This window comes from Myotis myotis, unplaced genomic scaffold, assembly GCF_014108235.1.
Source record: "Myotis myotis isolate mMyoMyo1 unplaced genomic scaffold, mMyoMyo1.p scaffold_m19_p_2, whole genome shotgun sequence".
Lineage (NCBI taxonomy): Eukaryota > Metazoa > Chordata > Mammalia > Chiroptera > Vespertilionidae > Myotis > Myotis myotis.
This window is the reverse complement of record NW_023416324.1, coordinates 208,297,239-208,317,125: the sequence shown is the minus strand read 5'-3', so window position 1 is coordinate 208,317,125 and position 19,887 is coordinate 208,297,239. Positions and strand designations below refer to the sequence as shown.

At 57.7% G+C, this 19,887-nt stretch overlaps 1 protein-coding gene across 3 annotated transcripts in view; it reads left to right on the top strand.

Moving 5' to 3' along the window:
• The window catches only part of COL18A1 (collagen type XVIII alpha 1 chain), an 80,544-nt gene that overhangs the window by 17,490 nt on the left and 43,167 nt on the right, over window positions 1-19,887 (top strand). The window contains exon 1 of one of the 3 annotated variants that reach the window (XM_036349543.1): window positions 17,627-18,319. The exons of 1 other annotated variant lie outside the window; for it this stretch is intronic. In XM_036349543.1, coding sequence (XP_036205436.1) covers window positions 17,653-18,319 — 667 coding nt within the window. In that variant the 5' untranslated portion in view covers window positions 17,627-17,652. Of the gene's footprint in view, window positions 1-17,626; window positions 19,028-19,887 lie in introns of those variants that run through there. One more of the 3 variants, XM_036349542.1, reaches the window with a different exon arrangement.

The following is a 19,887-nucleotide window of genomic DNA, read 5'->3' as shown; positions in this document are numbered from 1 at the left end:
GGTCTGAGACAGAACAGAGCTCCGCTGGTCTCTCCCCGCTCCATTCCCTCACGTGGGGTCTAGGGGGAACAGGGAGGTGTTTGCAGGGACCTCCCTGAAGCACCTACTGTGTGCAGGGACAGTGCTGGGCCCTGGGTCCCCCCACCTCCCATTGCTCACAGCGGGGGAGGGAGGATTAGGTGGGCAGGACCCACCCCACAGCCATAGGGTGCAGGGAGGCAACCTGATGGCATGGGGGAGGAGGACTCATTCCAGTGGAGGCTCTCGGTGCCCCAGAAGAGGGTGACATTTGCAGGGCCCCAGTCGTTGTGCTGGGTACGTGTCCAGATGCCATAGAATCCTCCCCGAGGCCCCAGGAGGACCCCCGCTGCTCTCTGTGCCTTTCCATTTTGGCACTTGAGGCAATTTCAGACACAGACCCAGGACTAGTGCAGGGGCGGCAAGGGCGGGGCCAGCTGGGGCAGATGTGGGCTGTGGGGGAAGGGGAGATGTGAGGCCATCCTGAGCCATGCCCAGCTGGCTCTGCGTCCATGGCGGGCGGGAGGCGTGCACAGACGGCCTCAGGGACCCTGCTGACTTGGTCCAGTCAAGTTGGGGTCAGGTGTGAATCGTGCAAAGACTTCCCTGCGCTGAGGGCCGTAGCCCCGAACTGGGAGGGCATCTGGGAACCTCAGGCTGGGTCCCTGGGGAGGAGCACCCCAAAGGCCTCTTCCGAGATTGGTGGAGGGTCAGCCCAGAGGATGGGCTGACATAGGACCTGTGTTTGGGACCTGCTCCAGGTGCCTGCTGGGAAGGGGCAGCCCAGGCCCCTCCAGCCTGAGCTCCCTGCCTGCTTCACTTGTCAGAAGGACCCCATTGTCCACCCACCACACTTTGGCCTCGAGAAACGTCCCCTCCAGAGCACCCTCGTCGTCCCCTTTCCCTGTGAGGACGGAGAAGACTCCAAATAGGTTCCAGAGAAAAGCGGCGATTGCACAGATGTTAATCCTCTTTGAGACGGCATGATCGTTTAGCCAAAGAAAATACTCACACCAGTTTCACTTTGAAAGGGTCACGGACTCTCTTTAATGTTTAATTTCTTTTGACCCATAAGTATCACAGGAGAAGAAGGAGGAAGAAGCCATCGTCTGTTCAGATGTCGGGAGGAAGTTTGGACGATGGGATGGAACATTTCGTTCAATCTTAAAAGTAAAGAAAAAGTCTTTATTTTTATAGGTACAACCTCACAAAACTTCCAAAGACTAGGTCCTCGCTACCGGCCGCACGTGTGGATGGGACCACCCTGGTCCCATTGGGGGATGAAGGTGTTGAGCTGGGCTGGACGATGGCCTGGGAGGGGCTGGGGGCTGAGAAGTTCTGTGGGCTGTGCAGGCGGGTCCCCAGCAGGCCCTTCACCAAACCCGGCTGGCCTTCGTCAGGCTTGAACTTACCAAAGTGCCACCTGCAAGAACAGGCTGGGGACCCGGTGGGGAGCCCCAACAAGATGCATTCCTGAGTCCTGGCTCCCCGTGCGCCTCAATGTCTGCTTCCTTTAGGCCTCTGGCCAGCTGTGTCATTCCAGTGGGTCCCGTGTCTTCTCTGCACCTCAGTTTTTCTCTCTTGCAAATGGGCTCACAGAGCTTGGCTGCAGGGGGCACCGTGAGGATGCCGGAAAGGTGCTGAGAAACGTTAGGCTGCGGACAGGCGCCAGGTGATGTTGGCCAGCCTCTCAGGGACCCCAGGCCCGCGAGCCAGCTCTCTGGAAACCTGGAGGGAATGGCTTTACGGGGCAGGTGGGGGTGACTGGTGCTTTTGCAGGAGGACTGGGGGGCGCAGCGGCATCTCTGCTCTTCGACACCAGCCCAGGAGCAGGGCATCAGGGTAACTTCTGGGGGGACAGCTGTGAGGGCCTGAAACCTCTGTTCTCCACTCAGAAGCCTGGCCATGGTGGATGGATGGGGCCCAGTCGAGAGTTTGGTCCTTCTGTTCGGCCAGCCCTGCAGACAGGGGATGTGCTGGTGACCCAGCAGTTCTGGACTCTGTGGCATCTGTACTCGGGGCGGTTCCAACTACATTTATCATCAACGTGGAGAAGAAACCCAGAGGGAGGGAGAGACTGGATTTGCAGCTCGGGCCTCTGCCAGCACCTCCTTGTTACCACGTGACTGTTAGCCGGTGGTTTTGAGTGAGTGTGAGGGCGCAGGCTGGCAGCTGTGGGGGAGAGAGGTGGGGCGCCGCCTCATCCTGGCCAGGGTCCTGGCGGGGGTGAGCTTGCACACCGGAGCCCTCGGAAAGGGGCTGAGGCCCTGAGGAGGTTCCTCCAGGGTGCGGGGGTCAGGTCTGGCCTGGGCTGGGGTCATTTGGGGCCCTTGTAGACAGTGACCTCTCTGAGAAGGAACAGGGGCTCCATCTAAAATCCTGCCTTGCCCAGCCGGGGTGTCTCAGTGGTTGAGCATCGACCTATGAACCAAGAAGTCACGGTTCAACGGTTTGATTCCTGGTCAGGACATGTGCCCGGGTTGCAGGCTCATCCCCAGTGCCGGGGGGGGGGGGGGGGGCGTGCAGGAGGCAGCTGATCAGTGATTCTCTCTTGTCATTGATGTTTCTATTTCTCTGTCCCCCTTCCTCTCCGAAATTAATACAAATTATTTCTTTAAAAAATCCTGCTTTCGGTGTCCTCTCACTCCCTCTCTCTTCAGTGAAATGCCCCCTGGGTGACACGGATTTTAACAGTCATTTCTGTCCTCCCTGAGGGGGACCTCATTTAGAAGTGACCCCGGCCCCCTGGGAGACAGGGAGCGTGCACACTGCACCTCCCGCCTCCTCTGGGATGTGGCTGGGAAGTAGCCGCCTCCTTTGGGAACCGGTCCAGCCGTGTTGAGGGGAAACGGCCCCGTGCGCTGGGTGGGCATAAGAGGGGCTGTGCCTGGGGCCCCGTAGAACCAGCCTGTCTGCAGATGGACCAATGCTCATTCTGATAACTTCCTGCGGACCACATTTCTCGTGATTTAAAAGCTTCATGGAATACCCATTTCCAGCTTGTATCTGGAACAAGATGGGTTTTTAATTAGGTGAAAAGGTTGACTGTTGGGCGCTGGCTGGGCTGAGGCCGAGGACGGAGCTGTGCAGGCTGCAGACAGGAAGGGGCCGCGAGGACCCATGGACTGTCCCCCGAGTGTCCAGCCCCCCTGGCTCCTGTCAGCACGTCTCACTGTCCCCTCTGAGGTGTTTGCAGGTTCAAGTGCCCGAGTTCTGGAGGTGGGTGTGTCACCCACTCTCACACTCACTGCCTTTCACACTCGTACGTCACACACTCACCTTCAGTCTCACACAATCAGGTATAACACACTCCCGTCCCCAGGTGGGCTCCCCGAACTGTCGCTGACTGGTGAGCAGGGGTGGGCGCACCTTTCCCTACCTGCTCCTTCCCAAGCTCTCTTGCCAACCTCTCCTTCCTCTCTGCCCGCCTCGCCAGGCAGCCTCTGCCTTGTCCAGGGCTGGGGCCCATCTGTGGGGCTGGTGGGGCCGGTTTGCGGGGCAGCTTCTCCCCAGGGAAAGGCAGGGCCCTCAGGGTTCGAGCCTGCCCGAGGCCTTTGCGCTGGGCCCTCCGATGGCCGCTCGATGACTGGCCACTGAGGGCGGCGGGCGCCTGGCCACCCCGCTGCCGGGAGTGTGCATTCTCGTGGAAAGCAGCCTCCTTGTTCACTGGCACGCACAGGGCTGTCCTGTCCGCGCAGCTGGAAGACACGATGAGACACCCACTGTGACGGGAGTAAAAGTGAATTCCAGCCACTGACCAGCGCTCTGAGAGCGGTTGGGGCCTGTGTGCACACAGCGGTGGTCCCGTCTGTGCTGAGGTGGGCACAGAGTGGCAGCACCTGTTTAGAGATGTTCATAGCCATTCGGCATCGCCGTGACATTTTTATCGTGTTTTACAAAAGTGCTTGCCACCACGGATTTGGGGGAGGGGGCTGGTCCTTGCCCACAGTTTGAGAGGCAACAGCCTGCAGGTCCAGATGCTCGAAGGAAATGGAACACATTAGGCTGCTGTGTAGGAATTATCCAGTGGCTTTGAGGGGACAGGGCAGGACCCCCAGCGCATGGTGCGGGACCGAGGGATTGAAAATGTACGTGTGGTGGGAAAATGAGGGCAGACCAGAAGGAAGCATGTGCTCTGAAAGCAGGGCACCTTGACGGAGCTGCCAGAGGAGCCCCTGGAGTATTGGGGTGACGGCGGAGAAGGGGCCCCTTGAATGAGGAGCCGCAGGTGCCCGCAGTCAGAGGTGAAGGTCCACTGAGAAGAGGCAGCAAGTGCAGGGTGGATGCGTGTCCCGGGGCCGCTGTAACAAATGACAACAAAGTTAGGGACTTAGAACAGCACAGGTTTATCCCTAAGAGTGGAGGTCGGTCAGAAGACTGAAGGGCTCCTTGGGCTGGAGTCTGGGTGTCAGCAGGGCTGGGTCCCCTGGAGGCTCCAGGGGAACGTGCTTTCTGGCCTGTTCCTGCTTCTGGAGGGGGCCCTGTCTTTGGCTTGTGGCCCCTCCTCCATCTTCACAGTCAGCAGTGACCAGTTCAGCCTCAGTTCTGGTTCTTCTGCCCCCCTCTTCCCCTTTCTGGGACCCCTGTGAGGATAGTGGGCCCATCTGGATGATCCAGAACAATCTATTTTGTCATGTTGGTCAGCTGGTTAGCAGCAGCAGCATCCACCTGCAACCTTCATCCCCCTTTGCCAGGAAACATACCTACTCACAGCCCCAGGGAGTAGGATGTGGGGGGCCGGGGGGTTTGTGTGCAGGGGACAGTGTTCTGACCTCTGGCCCCGAAGATTCATGTCCCTTCCACGTGCAACACATCCATCCCATGCCAGCACCCACACAGAGGGAATGAAAACCCCAGAACACCACTTCCTACCACCGTGGGCAGTGCGGAGGGACGGCCACTTTTGTGCACTGGGACCCACGATCAGGCGTCCTCATGGGAGGGGACTCGGCCCTCTGTCACTTACATTCTGGGATTTCATCCCCTTGAAATGCACCTGCTCTGCCAGGACCACTGGCACAGGGGCAGGGCTGGGTCCTGCTGCTGGCGCAGGGCGGAGCTGGGTCCTGCTTACCCCCCATGGCGCAGCCCTCCCTGGCCTGGGGAGTCCTGAGTGACAGAGGCTCAGAGTATGCAGCGGTCACTGGGCCGGGGAAGTTATTAACCTTCCTTAGTAGGTCTTTGTGTATTGCAACATGTACATTGATTTAATATTTTAAAAATCTAAGTGAAGAACAAATGTGAACTTCGGGTTCATTTCTTCTACCAGAGCACGGAGCCTCGGTTAGAAACCCCGGGTGTGTGGCTCCCCCTGGTGGTCATTTGACAACATGACAGCCTGTCGCAGGCGGGACCCAGGGTGATGTGACTTCCACCCACAGTGTAGATGGATAGCATCCGCATTCGCAAACCTGGTCACACTCAGCATGGTCTTCCTCCGGTTACTGGCACTTCGGGCACTTAGGGACGCGTGAAGCGGATGTGGTTTGGGATTTGAAGGGACAGCACTGAGCCTGGCCTTGGAAGGACCCTCCCTGCATGAACACCCCAGACGCTGGGTACGAACGAGCCTGTGAAGTGAGAAGTGAAAATTGGATTAAAGTGGGTCTGGGTGACTTCCTGCGAAAGCAAACGGAGAACCCGGGGCCAGCTGGTCGCTCACTTCCCTGTTCCTTCCGCCCCTCCCATGTTGCCATGGACAGGGAGCATGGGCCTGCTGGTGAGCGGCCACTCAGGTCTTCAGTGTCTGGGAGGAGAAGCAGGGCTCAAACACGGTGTCTGTCCCATGACTTCTCTGGCACCAGCTTACCGTCCTGATCGCATTCCCTGGACTCTGGGAGGAGTTGATTGTGCCCTTCCTTGGGGTGGGGGAGGTTATGGAAGGGTCTGGGCCTCTGAGGTGCCCTGACTTTTTGGCTCATAAGTGGGTAGCCTTGGGCAGGGCCCCTGGCTCTGTGTGGGGTTCGTGCTGAGGCGGTGACTCCAAAGGTCGGATCAGGGCTGACTTCCTGGATGTCTGTCCCAGGTCCCTGGAAGCAGCCTGGGTCTGCCTAATTTATTTCACACTCACCTGCCCTAAGGAATTACCTGGGAGCTTTTCAGAACGCCAAGGCCCCCACGCACCCCTGGTGTGGGCATGCCCAGCACACGGGGACCCCTGGCCAGGCCCGGGCTGAGTGCCTTCTGAGCCCCAGGTAACTGGAAGGTGGGAGCAGGGCTGGAGCCGGCTGAGCACACAGCTTCTGAATGAATGTGTGTGGGTCAAACGAGGATGCGCGTGTTTGGATGCGCTGTGGCTGTTCTCCTGGACTGCAGTGGGCGGCCTCATGGTGTCCCCAGATGGACACTGGCACCTCCTGCCATCCCCCTGCGGGCCCCGCCCTGGGGGTTACACAGACCGTCCTCGAGGGAGCCCACCTCCCTGCGCTGCTCTGGCAGAATCTGCCCAGACCCCCAGGACTCTCACCCCCATCTTTGTCAGATTCGAGCTTTGTCATTTTCTGGGGGTGGGGGGACCATTGAATGCCCCCCACCCCCCTCTCTCTCGGGCACATTTTCCTCCTTATCACCCCCCTGGTTTATTCCACGGAACGAATACAGTTTTATTTTTCTCGGGTTGGGGTGATATGAGCAGAAGACGATGTGCCCCCTCCCCATTCCCACAGGTCCTGGCAGAGCTGCCCGGTGTGGTGAGTGGATTTGGCCGAGGCCCCTCCCCTCCCCCATCACAGACAGTGTGTGAGACACACGAGTCCTTTCTCTGGAGGGGGCTTGTCTTCCCTTAGGGAGAGAGCCACGGCTCCTGCAGTTTGCTTCATACTTTTCATTTAAGGGAACAGGACAATTTCTCCCAGAAACCGTGTCCCAGCATCGGGCATGGGAGGGGAGACAGGTGCGAAGCTGAGCTCCGTGCTGGGACCCAGGCCACATGCCTCGAGCCCCGCTCAGCTTAGAGAGAAGCCTGCTGGCGATGAAGAGCGAGGTTGGAACGAGGAGACCTGCTGTCACCTGCTATTAAAATGCCAGCTGCAGACAGGAGTCCTCCCTGTGAGCTGTGTGGGATTCTGCTGGTTCCTCTTGCCCCCAGTGTAATACACATCAGCTCCTCTGAGTACAGACGGCAAATAAGCAGAGAGAAAGGGGCTAAGAGCAAGGAAAGGCCCCTGGGCAGACGTGAGCTGCACGGTGAGGGAGGAGAGGAGGAGAGGCGGAGAGGCGTGAGGTGGGGGCTGGAGCAGCCCCTCCAGCGGAGCCGGGGGGCCGCCCGGAGACCGGTGTGGGTGTGGAGGGAAGGAATGGGCATTCGGGCATTTGGATGCTTTAAAACAAAAACACTGCGCCCAGGGGTCTGCGCGCTCCCACGCCCTCCTGGACAAGCCACACCCCTCTGCCTCCCTGCTCCTCTGCATGAAATCTACACTGTGACTCGGAGAAGCCATGGCCTGGCGAGGCCACTGTCAGGGCCCAGGTGCTTCCCATCTGTTTCTCCCTGGCATCTGCCCGTTTCCTTGCTGGGAAGTGTTCACAGGGGAGAGAAATGGAACTCACCACAGCCTTGTCTGTAGCCATCGAGGCCCTGGCGTCCCAGGGGGTCAGGGCTCATGCTTCCCTCTGCGTCCTGAGCCGAGAGCAGGGCCGGGCCAGGGGACCGAGGCCAGAGAAAGGTGAAGGGCGCGTTGCACGGACCCCATTGCACGGACCATGTATGTGAGGTCACCTTATGAGGCGGGTCGGCAGCGATGGGAGGCCACTGGACACTGGGACTCCGTCCCGGGGCCTGGGTGGCCTCTAGGGGGCAGCTGTGACCAGACCGATTCCGAGTCTCCCGCCCCACGTTGCACAGGTGGTGTCCCAGTGCTGCCCCACGGGCCCTCCTCCGAGGGCCTTTCCCCGCTCCATGCTGCCTCACTTCGTGCAGACGCTCATGTCCCCAGCATGCCCGGGGCCAGGAAGGGCTCTTCCCACTGCAGACGAGGACCCAGCACTGCCAGGGCTCGGGGCTCAGGGTCCGCACCCCGTCTGTTCAGGAAAGCCCTGCGTTCTGCTGCTCTCTCCTCCTGCCCGTCCAACTCGGCCCCTGGCCTGCTCCCACCTGTCCTGAGCACCCCTCACGTTCCCCGGCTGCGTCACAATGATCACACGGGGTGAGGGTGGGAGGCCTGAAACCGGGATTGATTCTCGTTCTGGAGGCCAGACGTCTGAGGTCCCGGTGTCGCGGTGCCAGGCTCCCTCCAGGGTCTCTGGGGAGGGTCCTTCCTGCCTCTTGCAGCTTCTGTGGCCCCAGGCACCCCTGGCTGTTGGCCCCGTCAGTCCAGGCTTCGCCTCCGTCACATGTGACTTCTCCTTTGCGAGTCTTTCCCTTTCTGTCTCATAAGGACACTTGCCATAGGATTCAGGGCCCCTCAGGATGCACCTGCAAAGACCCCTTTATCCCTCTCAGGCCACGTTCACAGGTGCCATGGGTTTCGGCAAACCTTTTTAGGGCCAACACTCAGCCTGCTGCGACGCTTTCTGAGCCACCCAGGCCCCGGTGGCATGACGTGGACGTGCATGTGCGGATCCTTGGGGTGTTGGCACATGGGAGGTGCCTGACCCGTGACCCCAACCAGACCGGAGCACAGTTATCCCGGTGGGGGCTGAGCAGGTCGGCTGCTCCCCACCCCCGCCCCGTGGGAACCTGGCGCGTGAGCTGGCCCTCTCGCCTCCAGTGAAATCCAGTTAATGAGCAACCCGCCAGACTCCTAAAGCCTAACTGAACCGTCCACTTGCTAATGTCCTGGCCAGTCCCCGTCCCCATCTCCGCCGCTTGTTGCCCCGTAGCCCCCGCCCTCAGAGGCCCAGCTCAGCAGTGCAGCTGAGTTTGGGGGGGGGGGGTGTCCCTGTGTGGGGCTGGGACCCCCTGCCCCCCTGGCCAAGGCCTGCCGTCCTCCCCACATGCTCTCGTGAGTTCTAGAAGGTGACGGGGGCAGGCTGTGCCCGTATGCGGAGGGCGTGGGGACGAGTCCACACTCAGGCTCACTTTTTCTCTGGAGGATGCTCTGTGGGGCCCGGTGTCCGGGAGGCTCTGGTGAAAACACTGGTTAAATATTAACTTCCCGGGTCAAGGACCTTTATTTGAAAGAAATGCCGTCCCCTGTGTGCCCTGTTGGGTGGCCTTGTTCTCGGGCAGGACACCTGGACTCTGCACCTGGTCAGGAACCTACTGAGCAGGTCTCATGGGGACACTGGGATGACACTGGTCCTAGGAAGGGGGCCGTCTTTTCTGCGGCCCGCAGAGCTCTCTGTCCCCCTGCCGCTGGCCACGCAGGTGGCTGGCCCTTCCGAGGGAAAGGCCACATCACCACACAGGAATGTAGTGTCCCTGGGTGGGGAACCGGCCTCCTGGGGGGATGGGAGGACACATTGCTGCTACTGTCCATCATGAGAGGCTCAGGCCCTGGTCCCACATCCTGTCTGGGGCTGTCATCCCCTGTGTCCTCTGCTCTCGCCCCCTGCTTTATCTCCTTCATCCCACTTTGTGGAGGCCTTTCCTGCTTTGTAGCTGATGCAGTTCAGTGCCCAGAGTAGGGCTGGCACACAGTAGGAGCTCAGTACGTATTTGTTGAATAAAGGAAGGAAAGTATGTCCCTGAAAGGTGAAGAATTAATGCACAGGGACAGGGTTTAGTGTGGGGTCTGAGCCAGGGACCCCTCGCTGCCCCATTCCCGCTGCAGGGCCAGCCACCTCCTGCCTGGAACTCCCGTCCTCCTGACTGACGATGGCAGGGTGTGAGGTTTGCGTTCTCCAGGCTGAAGAGTGTGGTTTCCACCACGTGCCTTGTACACAGGAAGCGCCCAGTTAATGTCAGCCTCATGCGCACAGCAGCGACCGCAGCAGCTCTGGTGTGCAGACTGTGAGCAGGAAGGAGGCCCTGTGTTTCCGGAATGAGGCCGGTGATGAGCTTGAAAAACTCCATTAGCAGCAAAGGTGACCAGGGTCCAAATCCCTATTCTTTTTTAAAAAAACGGCAAGAAAGTGAATAAAGGTGAACAGGAATTTAAAAAAGACAGAAATGCTCGCATCAAGTATATTTAAAAGATCAATCATGCCAACAGTCAAATAAATGCAAGCATTTAGGATTGTGTAGTTGAAATCTGACATGGTCTCCCTTGAGATACAATCCACATGCCATGCCATGCACTAACTCACAGCCTATGGATGAGTGGTTTTGTGCTTTCAAAGATGCATGCAGCCATCATCACAGACCATTTTAGGACGTCCTCCTCACTTCAGAAAGAAACCTTTAGGTGTCCCCCAGCCGGGAACAGCTGCTCGCCTGCTTTCCATGGGTTTCTCTACACATTTCACGTAGATGGAGCCATACAGTAGGTGGCCTTTTGTGTCTGGCTTCTTACACTGAGCATAGCATTTTCGTGGTCCGTCCACGTTGCCGTGTGTCATTCCTTTTCATGGTTAATACTCCATCGCGTGGGTGGGCCACATTCTATCCATTCAGCAGTTGGTGGACACTTGCATTGTTTCCACCTTCTGGCTCATGTGAATAACGCTGCCATGAACCTTTGTGTATAATTTATGTGTGTGTGTGTATGTGTGTGTGTGTGTGTGTGTGTGTGCATGCTTTCATTTCTCTTAGGTATATATACCGAGGGTGGAATTTCTGAGACATAGGATAACTCTATGTTTAACAGTTTGAGGAATGGCCAGACTACTTTCTTAAGTGGCCGCCTGTTTTACCTTCTCACCAGCAGGGTGTGAGGGTTCTGACTTCTCCACAGCCTCACCGACACTTGTCATTATCTGGCTTTTTGATTCCAGCCCATACTCGTGATGTGAGATGTGTCTCATTGTGGTTTTCTTTTGCGTTTCCTTAATGACTAGTGATGTTGAGCATCTTTTCATGGGCTGGTTGGCCATTGGGATGTCTTCCTTGGAGAAATGTCTATTCAGATTCTTCGCCTGCTTTTTAATTACATTGTGTTTCTTTTTATTGGTGTATTGATTATATAGATACAAGTCCTTTATGAGGTATATGATTTGCAAATATAGTCTCCCAACTGTGGGTTGTCTTTTCACTTTGTTGATGTTGTCCTTCGAGACACAAAACTTACATTTTGATGAAGTCCAATTTATCTATTTTTTTCTTTTGTTGCTTAGGCATTTGCTGTCAAATGTAAGAACCCTTTGCCAAATCCAACGTCATGAAGGTTTATTCCTGTTTTCTTATAAGGGTTTTGTAGTTTTAGCTCTTACATTAGGACCTTGGTCCATTTTAATTTAACGTTTGTGTGTGGTGTGAGATAAGAGTCTTAACTTCATTATTTTGCCTGTGGCAATCCTATTGCCCCAGCACCCATGTCGAAATACTATTCTCTCTCCACTAAATGGTTTGGGCACTCGTCAAAAATTGGTTGACCATAGATGTACAGTGCGGCCTTGACTTACGAGTGTCCCAACTCACGAGTTTTTCGAGATACGAGCCGTCTCTCGGCCGATTTTTTGCTTTGAGTTGCGAGCTAAAATTCGGGTTATGAGGCAGCTTCAGATACCCCACCGCTAGTTGGCGCAGCGAATGTCACAGTGAACGCCACAACATCAGCCCAGCATCACGTGTCTCACTCGGTGAAAATTGATTTGACATACAAGTAATTAGAGTTACGAGCTCCGTCACGGAACGAATTAAACTTGTAAGTCAAGGCCCCACTGTATGAGATTATTTCAGAAGTCTCAGCTCTATTCCACTGCTCTGTGTGTCTACCCTTGTGCCAGTACCAACTGTTGTGGCTACTTAGATTGTGAGTCCTTCAGTTTTGTTCTAACCCCAAAAAGTGTTCTAACGTAGTACTATGAACTGTATGTCAACAAATTAGATAACTTCGTAGGAATTGGCAAATTCCTACAAAGATATAAACTACTGCCCCACTGGTGTGGCTCAGTGGTTGATGTCAACCTATGAACCAGGAGGTTGTGGTTGGATTCCTGGTCAGGGCACATGCCCAGATCGCAGGCTTGGTCCGCAGTAGAGGGCATGTAGGAGGCAGCCAATCCATGATTCTCTTTCATCATTGATGTTTCTATCTCTTTCCCCCCTCTCTCTTCCTCTCTGAAATCAACAACAACAAAATATTTTTTAAAAAGAAAAAAAAAAGATATAAGCTACTGAAACTCACTAAGAAATAGATAATTTGAATAGATCGTAAGTGAAGAAATTTACTTAATAACCCAAAAAACTAACCGTGAAGAAAAGCTCAGCTTCACGGACGAATTCTACCAAACATTTACTAGTAAAGAAGGATTAAAACCAGTTCTTAACAAACTTTCAAGAAAATAAAAGGGCAGTACACTTCCCAACTCATTTTATGAGGCTAGAAGTATAACCTGGATACAAAAGCCAGACAAAGACATCACACACTAAAAGAAAAACTACAGACCAGTATCTCTTGTAAATGTGGACACACAAGTCTTTAAATACTAGCAAACAAATCCAACAACATAGAACAGTTACATGTTACGAGCAAATGGGCTTTATCCCAGGAATGCAAGGCTGGTTAACATCCAAAAATTGATGTAACACATCATATCAGTAGAATACAAAATAAAAATCACATGAACATCTTAGGTACAGAATAGGCAATTGACAAAAGTCAACATCCTTTCATGATTAAAAAACCCCCCAGCAAAACAGGAACAGAAGGGAGCTTTCTCAACCTGCTAAAAGGTCACACCTAACATCAGGCTTCCTGGTGAAAGGCTGGTGCTTCCCCCAAATCAGGCAACCAGACAAGGATGCCCACTCTCACCATCTGTTAATAAGCACTGTGCTCTGTTCACAGATGACATGTCATATATATACTAGAGGCCTGGTGCATGAAAATTTGTACACTGGGGCAGGGGTTGCGGGGGTGGTCCCTCAGGCCAGCCTGCCCCCTTTCACAGTCTGGGAGCCCTTAGTGCAGTGGTTCTCAACCTTCTGGCCCTTTAAATACAGTTCCTCATGTTGTGACCCAACCATAAAATTATTTTCGTTGCTACTTCATAACTGTAATGTTGCTACTGTTATGAATTGTAATGTAAATATCTGATATGCAGGATGGTCTTAGGCGACCCCTGTGAAAGGGTCGTTCAACCGCCAAAGGGGTTGTGACCCACAGGTTGAGAACCGCTGCCTTAGGGGATGTCCTGCTGCTGCCGCCACCTCTGGCCGCTGTGGCTGCTGGCCCTCCTTGGCCCTCGCAGCCGCTGCAGCTTTGTCTGGAAGACGTTCGGTCTATTCAGTCTAATTAGCATATTATCCTTTTATTAGCATATATAATATTAGAGGCCCAGTGCACTAAATTAGTGCACTGATAGGGTCCCTAGCGGCTGCTGGCTGCTGGCCAGTACTCCCTCCCTTTCCCTGGCCAGCCCTACTCCCTGGTTGAATTCCTGGATGACCTCCTGTTTGAGGGGACAATTTGCATACTATGCTTTTATTATATCCTATATAATAAAAGCCTAATATACAAATCAACCAAATAGCAGAACGACCGGTCACTATTACATGCACTGACCACCAGGGGGCAGACGCTCAACACAGGAGCTGCCCCCTGGTGGTCAATGTGCTCCCACAGGGGGAGCGCCACTCAGCCAGAAGCCAGGCTCATGGCTGGCGAGCGCAGCATCGGTGGCGGGACCCTCTCCTGCCTCCACCACAGCACTAAGGATGTCTGACTGCCAGGCCTAAGCCTTCAGTCGGACATTGCCTGAGGGCTCCTGGACTGCAAGAACACGCAGGCTGGGCTCAGGGACACCCCCCCCCCAAGTGCACAAATTTTGTGCACCAGGCCTCTAGTGTATATATATATATATATATATATATATATATATATATATATATATATATATATATATAAGGAATCCACTAAAAAACCTTAAAACTAATATATAAGTTCAGTATAGTTGTAGGATTTGAGATTAAGGAAGGGATGGCTGTCCCCTTGCCCCACGGTGCTGTGGGGGAACATCCTGGTATTGCTTCTGGGGGTAAGTGAGGTGGTGCCCTTGCGCTCCAGACACAGGACAAGACAGGCATGTGGAAGACCCGGTCAGCACACCCGGCCAGAGGGAGCCGAGAGGCTTGGCGGCACTTGAAGGTTGTGGATTTGGGATCATTCAGAGTGAGAGCCGTGCGGACGGAGGTGTGTGCTCACCTTCCATGTGCAGTGCTAATGCCCCTCCCCAGGGCACGTGCTGTGCAGCTGTGAGGGGCCAGGATGACCATCAAGCCCTGCTTGGCAGCACTTCCCAAGCTGGACCTGGAGCCTCCCAGGCATCCAGGAATCCCAAGAAAACTCTCTGCATGGGAGTGAGTGGAAATGTGCAGGAGCAGACAGCACACATGTATGTGCACACACAAACACATCTCGCATGTGCACACGAACATAGTGACAAACATACGTAGACACAAACACACATGCATACATGTGCACAGAGACAAACACATCACACATACACACACACCACACATACACACACATACCCTGGAGAGTCCTGGGGGTGGATTAATGTGTGGAGGTGTCGACGGACTGGGGCCATGAGCTGTGTGTCATGGACAGAGGAGAAGAGGGCGTTTCAGGCAGGACAGGAGGGGAAGTGAAGGCAGAGAAAGGTGCTTTGCTGGGAGTCAGCAGCCCCCACTAGACACAGCCAGTGTTTGATTGGTTTGTCCCCAGGATGTCCTGAGAACCCTGTGAAAGCGGCAGCCACCCCGTGACTCAGTGCCGTTCACCTGTCTCCACGCAGGCCCAGGACTCCCCTCACTGTTTGGTGACATCCCAGGGCCTGCAGGCCGATGCCGCGTTCCTCCAGCTGCATGAGACAGTCACCAGGCGCTCTGCAGGCATGTGATGCTCAGCAAGGGCTTGGAGCTGGCACAGGCCCCGTGGTGGGCAGGGAGGGCGAGGTCTGGAGGATTAGGACGGAGGGGTGCCCTGCTGTGTCGCAGGGTTGGCTCAGCCTGGTGGGGCCGCTGCTGCCCTCCTGTAGAGCCTGCCCCTCACCCGGGCAGCAGCTGGCATCTCGCTCTGCAGCCACGGCTCCTTGGTTCCTCGCTCCTGGCTCTGCCTGGAAACAGTGAGTTGAGCAAGTGGCTCAGGGAGTAACTGAGTGCCCAGGGCATTGGGCTGACAAGGGGGCGGCCACCCAACAGGGCGTCAGTCTCTGCCACACATGAGCCCAGAGTTCCCTCTCCCATCCTGGCAGAAGGGGGACGGCCTTTGGAATTTCTGTCCTGAGATTTTCCAGGGACACTTTAGGCATAAAATCACATTAGTGGCAGTGACTTTTCAAGACTATTGTCTGAGCATTTCTAAGAATCCTGAGCATAGAGGGGATCATGTTGGTAACAGGGCCTCCCTGAGACACAGATGTTTGCATATGGATGCCTCACCTTTCGAGAGGGGTCTCCGTGCTCAGCTGTTCTAAAGCGTGATGACGTGCTGATTCCGCACAGCCGAGCCCTGCCCTTCGGAGGTTCCCAGCTGGGGACCTAGGGGCCGGGGGGCGGGACTTGACTTCCAGGCTGTTTGAACAGAGCTGCTCTCGCTGCTGAACGCAGCCGAGGGGAAGGTGGGCTGAAACCCCCAGCACAGCCTGGAGAAGGCGGGTGACGAGGGGATTCAGGCAAAGGGATGGACAGCTGGTGTGCAGAGCACATGCGGGATCTAGTGTGGCGTGTGGCCGTTAAAGCAGTGTTGAGCGTGGATGTGCGTGTGGTTATGTGAGCGTGTGATGAGGGTGTGCAGTGCCATTCTGGCTCTCCTCTTTTGGGCTCTGTCATCTAGAGCCAGCCCTCAGGTCCCCATGCCTCAGTTTCTTTATTCGCAGGCTGGCTGATGGGCACAGGCTCACAGAATGAGGTGGGCACTTGGCACCGTGCCTGGTCAGCTGGGCATCTCTGTGTTGCCGGCAGCCCTGTTGGGAGGTGCCGGATGGGACAGAGCTCGGAGCGGTTTCTGTCCAACCAGGGGTCCTTGTGTGGATGGGTACATCCCACACCTGCACTCCTCCTGCTGCTGCCCAGGGCTGGGACCCCCACTCTGGTGGGCAGCACAGAGGGTGGGTGCTGGGCAGTGGGGTCTGCCTGGCTGCAGAGGGAGGGTGGCAGCCATAATCAAAGCAGACACCAGCACTCGTGGCAAATCCGAGCAGCCCCAAAGCCGGCACACGGGCAGAGCTTACGTCCACACGGCAGCATCCTTCTCGTGCCCTGGACAAAGGAAGTGTTGGCTGAGGCTGTTATAGGGAAGGAGTGGGGGCACAATGGGAATGTCCAGCTGTGGGCTGCCTGGCTCATGCCCTCTGAGCAGTGGCAGTGCCCAGATCCCTTCCTTTCCTGAGACACAGCCCGGAAGAGGTGCCCGGTGAAGACAGAGCTGAGAGGAGGCAGGGTGGGGCCCCGTGCAGGGCTGGCACCCAGGCTGTGGGCAGGACTCCCTCACCAGCCCCATCTCATGGCCTTGGGGTGACCTGGCAGTCCCCGCTCTCCACACACAGACTGAGATCTGGGGGTGGTGGCGGCGGGAGAGGACGCCTGTCCCTGTGGGACCTGCTGGCAGCGGCAGCGGCAGTCTCCGTAAGTTCCATGACCCTCCTTTCCCTCCGTGTCACACCCTGCGGCTGCGTCCTGTCCCTTTCAAGTCGTTCTCAGGGCTTAACCGGAAACCCCCGCAGGACTGAGAAGTGTGATGAAAGTGTCACCAGCAGGGTCAGCCCGAGAGCCTTTCTGATCAGTGAGAAAGGGGTCGGCGGTTACAAAAGGCCACAAGTCGCCAGTGTTCGAGCCCAGATCGCGGTCTCTGGTGAGATGGGGCGAGGACAGGTCAGCGTCTGCGAGAGGGGCCGGAATGGGGGCCGGGGGTGGGGGCGGGGGGCAGGCTGAGGAGCCGCACCTCGAAGCAGGTGGGAGCCCAGGTCCCTTCCGGCTCCTCCTTGGATGTTGAATTTCTCAGAAGCAACAAGTCCAGCCGAGGAGTTGGACTTGCACCAAGTTCCAGCTGTAACGCAGGGCGTGCAGCCCCATGCAGCTGAGGGCTGGGACCCCCTGGTCTTCAGTTGCAGCGGCTCTGCGCGCAGGGCTGGGGGCTGCCCCCTGGTGTCCTATGGCCCCAGCCCTGTCCCGAGCGGCCACCCCGAGGGGGCTGTGCCGGGCACCTTCTCTTGGAGCTGGGCTCTGTGGAGGGTGCTCAGGCTGTAGGGCCAGCAAGAGGTTCCTTCCAGAAGCTGCCTTGGGGTCAGGGTGCTGGCCTGGAGACCCCATTTGCACACACAGCAGCACAGGGATTGGCCGTAGTCTGGCGAGGAGCAGTGAGGCCTGCAGCTCACAGCTCAGCGAGTTCGGAATTCCAGGGAACGTGCTTGAATGTCCCCTGGGCCTCTCGGAGTCTGTGGCTGTTTTAAGGAGGTGTGAGACCTCCTCAGTGTCACTGTGATAGAGGAGTTCTGTCTTTTTTCTTCCATGAGAGTGAAAAGAAAGAGCCGCCGGGAACATGAATGGGGTTGCTGACCGTGGGCGGGGAGGGCGGGCCGGGCGGGAGCTGGCTGGCCCCACCTCCCCAGGGCAGACGCCTGCCCGCCCTCCTCCGTGGTGCACACAGCCCGATGGCTCCCGACCCCAGCGGCCGCCTGGGCCTGCCGCTGCCGCTGCTGCTGCTGCTCACCTGCTGCCTCGCTGCCACCCGGGCGGATCTGCTGGACTGGCTGTGGTCCACGAATACGGATCGGCCCACCACCTCCCCCGTCCCCGTGGCCACAGGCAGCCCACCTGTGAAGCCCACAGAGGATACCACCACACAGGTAGCCCCTCAGGATGGCCCCACCGAGCAGGGGACAGCACCTACCAGCCCCGAGCTGCCCCTGGAGAGTCTGGAGGCTGGCCAGGGCGAGGCCTCCACTGCCCGTCCTGCCTCCCCGGCGAGCCCGGACACGAAGGAGGAGAATCTTGCTGGCGTCGGAGCCATGATCCTGAACGTGGCTATGGGTATCCGGAGCTTTGTCCAGCTATGGGGTAATAGCACCCCCGCCGAGAACGCTACCGGAATGGAGATGCCAACACTTGCGACCCCCACAGGCCCCCTCACCTTCCCAGTGCCCTCCAGCGCCCCCCAAGAGAACGGGACCACTCCCTGGCTGACCAGTGGGACCCTGAGCTCTCCGGACACCAAGAGGACTGAGGCCGGCAGCCTGCCAGTGCCCACCCAGCCACTACCCTCCCCGGACAGGCCCCGGACACTACTCGGGGAGCCCTTGGTGCCACCGAAGCCCCCAGGTAGAGCTCTCTCCTCCATGCGGGGCGGGGCCCTCCCCTGGGGAAGCCAGCAGTCCCCAGCCTGGCCCCTGGATCTGGATGGCAAAGGACTCTTGCCCGGCATCCCCGAGCGCACGCCACTTCTGCTTCCCCTGGTGATGGGTTCCCTGGGCGCGCATGCTGCCCCCTCGGCTGGCTCCTCTGACGCCCCCGCCAATCTGTCTCCGATCTCACTCTCAGCTTCGACTGGGGACCGTGGTGCTTGGGTTCCTCACGGGGCTAATTCTGTGGGGCCTGGTCTTGCTAATTACTTTGCACTGCTCAGGTCCCCCCGGCCGACCCCCACAGTGCAGCCTGTCCGCCACCTCGCCGGCCGCTGCCTGCCCTTGCCGCCCTCCCTGCCGGTCTGCGGCAGCCTGGGCATCGGGCGCTCCTGGCTGCCCAACCACCTCCACCACTCCAGTGGGGAGGAGGTGCTGGCGGCTGCCCGGGCCTGGGGCGGCCTCCTCCGGACGCACTGCCACCGCTTCCTCGCCTGGTTCTTCTGCCTGCTGCTGGCCCCACCCTGTGGCACCGGCCCCTCGCCCTCCCCGCCACCCTGCCGCCAGTTCTGCGAGGCCCTGGAGGACGCGTGCTGGAGCCACTTGGACGGGGGCAGGCTGCCAGTCGTCTGCGCCTCGCTGCCGGCCAGGGAGGACGGGCACTGTGTGTTCATTGGGCCGGCCGCAGGTAACGCCTGGCCCGCCCGCCTCACCCTTTCCATGTTGCTCTTTCGTGGCAGCCCGGCCAGGGCTGGGGTGAACCTGGCATAGGCTCCTTTGCCCCGGTGCTGGCCTTTGTGGGCCCTCAGGAGGCAGGAGTGCCACACCTCCTTGGCTGGGGGGAGGCTGGGTCTGGTTCTGTGCATGAAACGGCAGTGCGTGGGGAGCAGCCCCTGCCCAAGCATTTTCATTCACGAGTGCTCTGAGACACCCGTCATGGAAGGGAGGCTGAGGGCACGCACATGATGTGCCAAGGGAGCCGGGTTCCCTCCTGCTTCTGGCTGCTGCTCCAGTCTGACTGGGGGGAGGGGGCTGGGAGTGGGTGCCACAGGGAGAGGCAAGCCGTGCCAGCAGGTGGTAAGGCTGTGGCACTCATGAGGCCACCCCAGCCTGGGGCCATGCGCTCCAGAGCACATCTCTGCTCCTCTGGTGGGGAGAGGGAGGGCAGCCGCAGCCCTCCCAGCCCCCAGCTCCACAGTGGGGCCCAGCCCCCCGAGCAGAGCCTGCTCCCTGGTTGCTCTTAGAGGCCCCATCTGTGTGGGCTCTGCGTGTCCCCTCCCTCTTCCTCTCTGTGGGGAGCAGCCTTGCCCACTCATCCGTCCCTGCAGGCACTGGGCTTTGGAGCTGGGCAATGGGGGTGGGGTGGCTGCACTGGATCTCAAGGGGGTGTCCCCCTACTGGGCCCCTGAGGGTTGTGTGGGTGGCTCCTTGGCACCCTGTGCCAGGCCTGGGGTGAAGTGAAGTGGAGAAGCCAGGGCAGGAGCAAGTGCCAATGACGGGTGGTGCCCAGCCCCAAGGAAGGGGCACCCCAGAGGCTGGACGGGAGGG